Below are 12,296 nucleotides of genomic sequence, written 5' to 3' on the forward strand. Positions count from 1 at the left end.
GTGTCAGAACTCCGTGTAAAAGGGATGTCAAATTAAAAAGTGACCCCGTTTGTTTGACAACAGTTGATGTCAAGCCATCGGGGTTTGAGTGTAGTTGGAAACTTAAGGCTAGTTTGGTGGCACTAGATTTTTCACAAAATTTAAACTTTAAGAGACTTTAAAGAAATCTATAAAAAGGAAATTGTAGTATTTTTTCACAGTTCGTCGCAAAAAAATAAATAATAAACATAAATTTTAATTTAATGCATTTAATTTTGAAACGGTGCCATTTATTAAAAACGAGTTATTTTCTATAGCAAAAAGGATTTTGTTTATAATTTTGGCAAATGCAAATTAATTTGCAAATATTGTATAACCATATGGTCGAGATTTTCCAAATAGCTTTTCTTTTCTAAACATCATAACATTTGTACTATAACAGCCTGAACTCTAGCTCAAAAATTCCTTTTTCAGTCTCCAAAAACAATAATATTAGAAAAACAAGGAAATAAAAAAGAAATGTTTAGGGGCATAAATTTTAGAAGTGCCAAAGACACTAAATCAAAAATTCATGACTAGGGGAAATAAACCCATTTTAAGCCTAATAAGCGGTCGTTTTTGAATTATGCTGGATAATCTGGAGTGTTCCTTGAGCTTTTCTAAAACCTTACACCAACGAGTAGAGCAACTTTTTGTGGACATTTATGTTTATTTTCACTTTTACTACCAGTTATTCTATTCCTTTTACAAACATTTGCAAAAAAATATATTTCCAAAATGTTTTCTAATCAAACTAATGCATTGGGCCACGCCCATTTTCCTATTTTCAGCTTAGTTTTTTTTTTACTTCCAGCGTTCTTTTGGGTCTGCTTAGTGCTGCCAAAATTGATGAAATTTTAAGCGAACACTCACGAAAAATAGCATTTATAGAGAAAATTTTCTGGCAACACTGGCTCACTCCAACAGGCGCTGCCGGTGGTGTTGGTGGCCACCCTTTGTTCTTTATTTGCCTTCGCTTCTCGCTCGGTTTTTTCCAGCCTTCGATTGGAATGGGTCGTCAAAATAGAAACGTCAAAAGACTTGGCGCGTTTGTTTTTTTGATGTCGCTTGCTAATTATTTACATGTTTCGGGATTATTTTTCAAGTGAGTGACCAACTAATGTGCAAAAGAACATGTTGCCGAAAGTTGGGGGCAGTTTTGTATCGAAAGCGCCGTGAAAAAGTAAGCGAAAGTGAAAAGTTGATTTTGGCGATATTCATTAAGCGTTTGAGGGTTTCTCGCGTGTGTCACTGTGTGTGCCAACAAAATGATGAGAAATGGTCTCGCAAAATAGAAATTATGATCAAAAGTGCATTTTAAATTTGGTCTTATTGGCCAGTAAGTAGCAAACATTTGCGTACTTACTCGAGGCCGTGCTGTTGCTGGTAAGTTTACAGCCTAAATAGTATTTTTGGAGCTTTAATCAAGCATCAAACTCTCCATATGACGAAGATAGGCGTTTGATTGGAAAGGGTATATTTCCCCAATTTCGTTCGGCCAGCTTAAGACTAATTGTGCAAAATGTCTTCTTTTGACACAGCAAAGGAACGAACGAAGTTTTATTTCAATAATAATAAAAATACAAAATCAAACATCTTATAAAAATTGCACAATTCTAGAGAATTATTTTATTTTGGATAAAGGCATCTTTATAAAAAAATATATTGTAATATAATTTAAAATTGTTAAAACTCCAAAACAATTTTATTCCCTGTTCCTACCTTCATGTTCCCCAGCCGCTTCGTTCGGTCCTGCACCAGCAGCTTCTTGACCAGGTCCTTTGCGATCGGTTCGATGTGCCGCGACCACTCGATCTTGCCGCTGAGGATCTTCTCGTAGATGCCGAACGGATTATCGTCGTAGAAGGGTGGATATCCGACGACCATCTCGTAGATCAGCACGCCTAGCGGAACGAATGAAAAAAACCAGAAAAGAGTAGAATTAACAAACGTAAATTGATGATGGTCCAAGCCCGCAACGTAAGCCAATGTTCACAGTACAGCGGTAGTAATTAATCAAAATGGATTTGGCGGTTCTCTTTTTTTTTGCTTGTCGGTAGTCTGTCTTTTGCGTTTCAGAGGGGCACGATGTCACGACAAATTCACGTGAATTAATCATTTGTGGATAACCAAGACCTAGACATCAGTTTGGTTTTTGTACTTTTTTTTTATTTATTTTACTTCAAATCTTCCAATACCTCCACTACTCACCTAATGCCCACCAATCAACGGCCTTGTTGTGACCCTTGGACTGAATGATTTCCGGTGCCAGATATTCCGGCGTCCCGCACAGCGTCCACGTTCGGTCCTTGAGCTTTTTGGCGAACCCAAAGTCGGTGATTTTCAGATGACCGTCCCGATCGAGCAGCAGGTTCTCCGGCTTCAAGTCCCGATAGACGATCTGCAGCTGGTGAAGGTACTCCAGCGCGAGCACAATTTCGCACGCGTAAAAGTTTGCGGTCCCGTTGTCAAACCGACCCGCGTTCCGGAGGTACGAAAACAGCTCGCCACCGCTCACGTACTCAAACAGCATGTACAGACAGCAGTCGTCCTTGGCGTGCCATCGCCTGGAAATGAGGGAAAATGAAAAAAAAAATATATATTATTTTCTTTGTTGAGATGAAAATTAAGGTTAAATATTTAAGATAAGAGATAAAGTTCTTGTTCAAATATAACGTATGTTTTCGAATGCAATCCCAAAACATGGTTCAGGAAATAACTCTTTGCTATGTGAATCGTGCCCTCTTGAAGTACCAAGTGACTCCATGTAACATAAGCTTCCTGAAGATTTTAATGGAGACGCATGGTTCTCTGTGCGGGTTTGATACTCTCAGCAGCACAATCCATTTCGTGTGAAAAATTGAAGTTTTTTAAACAAAATGTTTATTTCTTGCCTTTGGGTGGTTGGGTGGCCCCTCACTCAAGGCGGTTCTAAAAACACGCAAAAAGCAAAACTATTTTTTTCGTAGGACCTTAAAAAAAACACTAGAAATACATTTTTCAAGTAAAGGACTGGGGTCGAAATTACATCCATTACCTACAGTCCTACAACATACATTTTATGTCGGTGGCATAACCATATCTAGAGCTTTTTTAAAGGAACGGAGCAATTCTCTAAGATTTTGGTCATTCGATTTTTTTTTGTATTTTTTAATCCGGCTGAAACTTTTTTGGAATGCCCAAAGAAGCCATTTGCATCATTAGTTTGTCCATATACTTTTCCATGCACATTTGGCAGCTGTCCATACAAAAATGATACATAAAAATTCAAAAATCTGTATCTTTTGAAAGAATTTTTCGATCGATTTGGTGTCTTCGGCAAAGTTGTAGGTATGGATAAGGACTACACTGAAAAAAATGATACACGGTAAATTTTTTTTGGTGATATTTAATTTCACTATTTCAAACTAAAACTTGATATGCAAAAAATACTATTTTTATTTTTTTCATTTTCTGATATGTTTTATGGCACATAAATTGCCAACTTTTCCGAAATTTCCAGAATGGGAAAAAAATATTTGATCGAGTTATAATTTTTTGAATCAATAAAACTAAAAAAAAATCGAAATATTAGACGCAAAAATTTTTCAACTTCATTTTTCGATGTAAAATCGAAGTGCACCGTTTTCATGTTATAGCCGTTTTTCGGTAATTTTTTCAAAATAGTCGCAGCTATTCATTTTTTAAAATTAGTGCCCATGTTTTCCCACTTTTGAAAAAAAAAAATTTAAAGCTGAGAAAATTCTCTATATTTTGCTCTTTTGAACTTTGTTGATACGACCCTTAGTTGCTGAGATATTGCCATGCAAAGGTTTAAAAACAGGAAAATTTATGTTTTCTAAGTCTCACCTAAACAACTCACCATCTTCTAACGTCAATATCTCAGCAACTAAAGGTCCGATTTACAATGTTAAATTATGAAACAATCGTTAAATTTTTACGATCTTTTCGAAAACAATATTTTCAAAAAAATTAAAATCAAGACTAATTATAAAATGGTCAAACATTCAATATTACACTCTTTTGAAATGTTAGTCTTGATTTTTTTTAAATATTGTTTTCAAAAAGATCGTAAAAATTTAACGATTGTTACATAATTTAACATTGTAAATCGGACCTTTAGTTGCTGAGATATTGACGTTAGAAGATGGTGAGTTGTTTAGGTGAGACTTAGAAAACATAAATTTTCCTGTTTTTAAACCTTTGCATGGCAATATCTCAGCAACTAGCAACTACAAGACACAAAATCGATCAAAAAATTCCTTCAAAAGATACTGATTTTTTAATTTTCACATATCATTTTGAATGGACAAATGAACGAACTAATGATGCAAAATGGCTTCTTTGGGCATACCGAAGGCACCAAAAAAGTTTAAGCCGGATTAAAAAATACAAAAATTAAAATTAAAGAAAAAAGACCGATTCCGTAGAGAACTGCCCAATTTAAAAAAATAAAAATATTTTTATTGAAAAGATCACAAATTTCGCAAAGCTAAACAGGAACATTTTTATCAAAAAAAGGTTGAGTACTTTTCGATTGTAAATTCGATTTTGCTTACGAAAAAAAATATTTTAAAAAAGGTCGGATTTTCGATACATAAAAAAACACTTTAAAAAAATATCTTTAAAGCTAGATTTTTTTCGTAAAACTAAAAAAAATACACATTTTGGGAATTCAACTTCAAGTCATAAACAGTGAAATAAAAAAAATGCAAATTGTTTTCCCGAGTACCTTTTTCTGAAAAGTCCAAACCATCACCTACAACTTTGCCGAAGACACCATATCGATATGAAAATCCCTTCTTCATTCACCCATTTGGTATGAATACATACAAAGAGACGAGTTGTTCTTTTTAGTTCCAATACTGACCAGTCCGCAAAATTGTATGGAAAAACAAACGATGCATAATTGTTTTTTTTGACATAAGAGCAATTCCATTTCAAATAGGGAATCGGTTGTACCCGACCCTCTCCGATTTCAATGAAACTTTGCAGACATGTTATCCTACGCTTATATAAGCCATTTTTGTGTATATGGAGCAAGTTACACTCGACAATGACATTTGAGAAGGGCGTAAGTGTTTTAAATATTTTTATATTTCGTAATTTAAATATTGCTGTATCTCGAAGCCGTTACATCGTATCATAAAGTGGTCAAAGACAAGCATGTAGGAAAATTGACGACCCGCATAGTCAACAACCATACAGTCACCATTTGGCGAATGATTTTTCCTAAATGATCTTAATAATACACCAAATAGGGTACAACCGTACATTTTCCATTCCCCAAACAATCCTACAATTTATTAAATAGGTCGTTAGGTAATGTTACAATACATTTTTACAAGGGATTTTTTTCGTGGATCATAGCCATACCCTACCCCAAACTGTTCAATTCTTATTTTATGTGAACCGTACCACAAATTAATAAAATATGATTTTAAATTGTGAACTGCTTTACCGACACTTACCGACACCATTTGAAAAGGGAGGAGCCAAAAAATAAACTTTACAAATGTTCGGGGAACTATGGATTCAACGGGAATGGTAAGTATATGATTATTAATGGTGAGCGTTTTTTTTTTTGTAATGTCCGGGATTTGTTTCCGCTTGATGATGATGTCTCCTGTTGATTCTTCCGTTGTGCTGCCGCCTTATCTAATTGAGCTATCTCTGTTACATAACGTTTGGCGGTTTAAAATGCATTTTATTATGAAATGTGGCCTCAAAATTTATCATAAATATATCGTAACATGTATGGTAGAACCATACAAATAAATTATAGACCAATCACATGGCGAACAGTTATCGTTCTGATAATGGTCAATCAATTGTTTAAATTATTTGGACTTATAAAAATTATCACGAAAATAAATTAGCTTTACATACAAACTATATGGCAAACAGGTATATCGTTCAATGAATTGTTGAACAATGGTTTGAATTGTTGGGACTTAGGAAAATTTTCGCTTAATTCAGGTATATCGTTCCATGAATTGTTGAACAATGGTTTGAATTGTTGGGACTTAGGAAAATTTTCGCTGAATTCAGGTATATCGTTCCATGAAGTGTTAAAGTATTATTTGAATTATTCGGACTTAGGATTTTTGTTTTTGCTGTAGTTCAATTGGCTCAATCATACAATACCTGTTTCAAATAATCCTAAGCGTTTGGCGAACAGTTATATCGTTCCATGAATTGTTGTATACAATTGTTTGGATTATTGGGACTAAAGAGTTTTTCGCTGAGCTTCAAGTTGGAAATACTACGTCGGCTATGGCACCCTTATGTTTTAACAATAGCTGTTCCGAAAAATCCTTACCATAAGGCGAAAAGTTATATTTCTTCATGAATTGTTGAACAATTGTTTGAATCATCGGGACTTAAGAAAATTTTCGCTAAAATTTATTTTTGGCTCAATCATACAAAAACTGTTTGAAATAATACCAAACATATGAGGAATAATTATATCGTACCATTAATTGTTGTGCAATTGTTTCAATTATTAGGACTTAGGAAATTTAGGAAATTTTCCGCTTAGGTTTCTTTGACTAAATCATACCGAGTATCATAACTTTTATCATACCGGCTACAGTACTATTATGTTCTAACAATAGCTGTTTCGAACCATCCTAATCGTATGACGAATAGATACCGTTCATTAAATTGTAGGAAAAAAAAATCAACCATTCGAATATGTCAAGATAAGTGTAACAATTCGGGAAATAGTACCATTTTAATTTTGTTATATGGTCGTGACATTATATCAACAATATCACAAATGGTAACCATACCAGAAATAATTTTCTTATGATTTCGACAGTTTCACCTTTGATATTTGATTATGCGGGGAGCTTTCCGAAAAAAATACACTGAAAGAAAAACACACTCCAATTTTATGAGATTTTTTGACTTTTAAGTTTAAAAGTCAAATTTGAAGGTGAGCCCACGATTTTTTTACGTTCAATTTTTTTTTGTGAAAATAACCTAAGATGTTACAAAAATACTCACGAAAAATGCAGGATGGAGCAACTCACTTAAAAAATACAAAAATCATTTACTGAAACAGTTTTTTTTTTCAAAAGTGCTCTAAACATCAAAATTTTCAAAAACCGACGAGAGTCGATTCTCCATACAATTTTAAATACAAGCCTCCATATTGACCATTGTCCTTAGTCCAATCCTTGTGAAGTTACAGCGGTTTTAAAAATAAAAATGATGAAAAAATTGGTTTTTTGATGGTTTTTGGCAATTTCTATGAGACAGACTTGATTTTTCAGTCTCGAAAATATTTTTACCGGAAAGCTCGTCCAAATTTCCCATAAGATTGCCTTTGACCACGAACGAAAAAAAACGTGGGCTCACCTTCAAATTTGACTTTTATCCTTAAAAATCAAAAAATCTCATAATATTGGAGTGTTTTTTTCTTTAAGTGTATCTTTTCGGAAAGCCCGTCAAATTTCCTACAAGTTTGTCTTTGACCACTTTTTGATACGATGCAACGGCTTCGAGATACAGCAATATTTAAATTACGAAACACAAAAATATTTAACACACTTACGCCCTTCTCAAATGTCATTGTCGAGTGTAACTGGCTCCATATACACAACAATGGCTTATTTATGCCTAGGGTAACATGTCTACAAAATTTCATTGAAATCGGAGAGGGTCGAGAAGAAAGTACCTGTTTTGGGCTGGAATTGCTCACAAGGATAAAGCTTCCTCTAAATGAAAAACCCGATTTAATATCACCAGAGGTGAAATAGAGCCTTTCTTACAAAACTCCGAGAAATATATTGGTGCAATTAATTTTTCAGAAACATAATGATACCACCTAAAGCTTCGAATCTTTTTAGGCTAAAATTCGAATGCCATTTTTTTTAAATTTATTTTTTTAATTATTTGTCGCAAGATATTTAAATTTAATTAAGAAAAACATTGGATTGACATTTTTAGAAAAAAATGAAGGATACTCAGTCTTTATTGTTAGTCTATGATAAACATAAAAAGATATGAATCGCTATTGCACTTTGTCTACACTGAGCAAAACTTACACAGCTTAACGAAGTGTTCTACACATGATCTGGCCCTGCTGTACAGAGCACTCAAAAATCAGTCGCAAAACACTTGAATTTTGGGCACCTTAAGATGCTGTCAATTCAATAGCACAACACTTGAATTTGATGTGTTGTGTCACATGAAAAACTACATTATATCTATCGGTTTTAAATGGCGTTTCCTTCTATAATCAATCCATGTTTGTGTGAAATAGAAAAGGATGTCGGTTTGTTAAAAATAGAAGAAGTTGCGTCATAAAATTAATTTGAGCGCTTTTATTTTCTATCAACTTTGCTTGTCAAAAATGGAAATTTGTTTTTTTGTTGTTGTTGAATTGTCTCTTCTTCCGGTTGTCCCTGCTCCAGGATCGTCCTCCTGGTCAGGTTCGGGTTGTTCGCCACCACCGCTTTCTGCGGAGATGGAGGCCCCCGGGGAATCTTCTTGTTGATTCGGAACCGCGGTCGGTTCCATCTAATCAAACTGTGCCTTGACCATCTGAATGACGCATTGCTTGGCCCCTGGGTGGAATGCATTCGAATCCAGCTTCTCACCGATTCTCCAGCACCAGGCGGGTGTTTTCCTTAATTTCATCAAACGCTTCCTGGTACGGCATCTGCAGCTCAACCGCATCCTTCCTGCAAATCACACAAAATAAATCCCAAAATCAAAACAAAACCCCACAAAAAAATCTTTCTCCCCACTCACCAAGTGGGTGAATCTGCGGAAAGCACCTATATCGCCAAAGTTGGCCTCTTTCCGGGTACGGGAGACCGAGCCCTTCCGCTGGCCATACGGACACAGCCTTGTGAAGATGCTCGTCTTCGCGGCCACAAACCGGGCAAGAAATTTACTGGACAGGAACATGGCGGCAGCGAACTCACGCGGTCAATCAAGCCTGCGAAAAACGAACACACCGGACCGCCAAAACACAAATGAAGAAACGAAGCAAAGTCTGCCGAAGCTGTCACGAAACTGCATTTCAAATCAAAACAAGATCAATTTCAAGTCTGGAGTTTTTTTTTGAAAAGGTCCTATAAACCAAATTTTCATTTTTTGCTTTTTGGGTGTTTTTGAATACCCCTGAGTCAAGGCGGTTCTAAAAACACCCAAAAAGCAAAAATTTAAAATTTGGTTTATAGGTCCTTTTAAAAAAAAAAACTCCAGAAGTGTTTTCCTCATCACTTTGAATAGTTCAGCACAGTGGGGCAAATTCATGAGCAAAACACTTGAAAAGTTTGATCCACCCGAATGAAAATAAGGTGTCAAAAAATACCAAAAAGTCAATCGCTAAAACACTTGATTATCAAGGATTGGATATCAAGGATTGGATTGAAATTCAAACACAAACAAATTAGATCTAAGATGTGGCTTTATTGAATCATTCAAGTGTTTGGGCACTTGACTAAAAAGTGTGGCGTATTTTCAGTGTACTATGAGAAGCCAGAAAGAACACTTTCACGCGCAGCGTACAAGCGCTGGCGTTGAAGCTTCGACTTGACGACTTGTCGAGCTTTCGAGCGAGAACGAGCTGGGACTTCGAATTTGATGTTCAGTATATGATTCTGTATAAAACCAAAAAATTAATAAGAAAAAATAGGGTAAAAATAAGACGAAAAACATTAAAATGGCTATATCTCTGGAAATACATTTTGGAAAAGCTTCAAATTTTGGGCCCAATCAGTTTATGGCGCATGTTTTCGAATGGCTTTTTGTTTGAAACTGAATTCGTTTAATTTGATAGTGTTATCTGTAAAATAGTCCAAAAAATGCCTCTAAAAATGGCTTTGACCACATTTACTGGTCGAAAATTGTGAATCGAAAAATAAAATGTTCGTCTCCGACCCCACGGCTACAAATCTGAAATATAAAAATGGTGGGTTTTACGAGCGGTTTTCCAGTGATGGAAGACACAAATTTTTAAGAGCGGATACAGACATCGCTCATGTATTTCAGAAAAAGAGCTCTCAAAAATCAGACTTTGAGTTCCGGGTTTCGGGCCAAAATTCAATCGAAAGAGCGCATCTAAACCTTCATTTTTTCCTCGGACGAATCCTCGCCGTGCACGATATTTTTAGATTTCTGAGAAAAGCGTTTTTCCAAAAGCAAACCTTAAACCTTTCTTTTGTAAGAAAGGCAAAAAAAATTAAAGATCGCGAAAAAAAAATGGTAGAGGACTATTATAATGGCGAAGGAATCGATGAAAGTAATTTCATCCAAATAAAAGGCGTAATCTATCCACAAGTTCTCCCCGGAGGCTTTCTTCGAACTGGCTTGTGTTCGATTAGATTAGATTAGATTACATTAGATTAGATTAGATTGGATTGGATTGGATTAGATTAGATTAGATTAGACTAGATTAGATTGAGGACTTGAGAAATTGGTCCAATACAAACTTAGGAGTCAATCTTTGATTTCAGGGGTTTACAGATTAGTTTTATTGTGTTAACAGTTGTTGATTATGCCATGATTTTGTAGAGAATCTCATTTTCCTTTTATTGTTAATTTGATTTAGAATGGATAAAGAAATACAGAACGTTCTACATAAAAGCAAGCTTTTCTATGTAGTTATGAACCAAATTCCATTTTTTTTTTCAGAAAAGTGAACAACAATCACTCACATATTGACGATAAACGGATGGTCGATTTCGTGCAGGATGTTCTTCTCGTTCTTGACGTGCTCGATCTGCTTCAACCGTATCACGTCGGCCATCGCGAGGATCTTCATGGCCCAGTACTTGTCCGTCACTTTGTCCCGACATAGGCACACCCGCCCAAACGTTCCGGTTCCTGTAACAAAGAAATAAAAAAAAAGCAATTGTCAGTTAAAGTGAAATTAAAACACTCGCACACGCGCTTTTATGTCGTGTTTATTGAAGAAAAAATAGTAAGGGGAAAGGGGACAGTTGATTGATGAATGGAATATTTTATGATTGGCTATCACGTAAACACGCGGCCGCCGGTGTATCGTTAATCAATTTGTTGCCCAGCCTGTACCTTCTTCCCTGCCCCCCTCTCAAGCTTTGAAATCGACTCTTAAATTGATTGAGTGCGACACAATTGAGGGTGCCTTGGCGTCACTTTTCCAACCCCATCTTGAAATTGATTTGGGGTTTTCCGGGAAAAGGGTTTCTCCCAGCTCATCATTATCACCATCATCATCGTCGTCGCGGCGCAAAAGGTGAAAAGTGAAGGACGCGTCCTTCAATCTCCAGAGGGATAAAAGCAAAGTCAATCGATCCCGGGAAACGGGGATTACATGCAAAGTCAAACACCTCATCCAGGCAAAAGCCAATTCTCGGAAGGACAAATCTGCCCCCTGGGCGGCTTTTCCCCCTACCGAGCTTCCATCGTGGAGGCTGTGGGACACGTGTTTCCGGCAAGGATGACTCGTGCTAAGCCTCAACCGGTTCAAATTTATTCTTTTAATGACCTGTAGGCCAGCTCAGGCTGTCAAATGGTATCACTTTGTGGCCCAAGTTCCAGAAATTAGGAAGTTTAAATTTTTTTTTGAATGTTTTTTTTTATCTCAAATAAAATTACAATTGCTAAAAGTTTTATATTATAAAGATTTCAATAAATTGTGTTTATTTAATAGTGCGTCCATCCCGGGAATTCCCGGGACAAAAATCCCGGGATTTTTCCAAAACCGGGAATTCCCGAATCCCGGGATTTTTAATAATTCGTCCCGGGAATTCCCGCAATAGAAAAAAACGATTTTTTTATTCTGGAAATTCAGACTTGGTTGTGGAAACAGATAACAAGTTTATTACTTAGTAATCGATAAGAATTTTAAAGCATTAAAATTTTTACTCGGCATATATCATTATTCATTTGGCTTATTAGGGAAAATTGTTAAAATATTGAATGTTTTCTATTTAATTCTATTTATTCACGTATTTAGCGTATATTTATGATTTTGAATTTGAAAAAAACATATAAAAATATTTTTCATCGAATTAAGGCAGCTGTTGATGCATTTTTTTTCCATAATGTTTTGATTGACTTCATTAAAACAGGAACAGAACAATCAGTACACCGATTTCCAAATTTATTTCTTTAAAATGTCCTGTAACTATTTTGAGTTTAGTGTCGATTTTCCCCAGCTGGCAGAAGTAACTCAAAGATATCTTTTTAAATACATTTGAAATAAAACATGAAATTTAATCTAAAATTTGCATTAACCGGTATTATTTTATTTGTTTCTGCTTCTAGTTTTTTTT

At 35.4% G+C, this 12,296-nt stretch overlaps 1 protein-coding gene across 1 annotated transcript in view; it reads right to left on the minus strand.

The window, feature by feature from the left end:
* The window catches only part of LOC120415840 (cAMP-dependent protein kinase catalytic subunit PRKX-like), a 154,326-nt gene that overhangs the window by 8,222 nt on the left and 133,808 nt on the right, over nt 1-12,296 (minus strand). Inside the window, exons 4-6 of the mRNA XM_039577476.2 lie at nt 10,695-10,863; nt 2,230-2,585; nt 1,741-1,922 (exon numbers count right to left, since the gene is read on the minus strand). Coding sequence (XP_039433410.1) covers nt 1,741-1,922; nt 2,230-2,585; nt 10,695-10,863 — 707 coding nt within the window. The remainder of the gene's footprint in view (nt 1-1,740; nt 1,923-2,229; nt 2,586-10,694; nt 10,864-12,296) is intronic.

Source organism: Culex pipiens, chromosome 2 (assembly GCF_016801865.2).
Source record: "Culex pipiens pallens isolate TS chromosome 2, TS_CPP_V2, whole genome shotgun sequence".
In the NCBI taxonomy this organism is placed as follows: domain Eukaryota; kingdom Metazoa; phylum Arthropoda; class Insecta; order Diptera; family Culicidae; genus Culex; species Culex pipiens.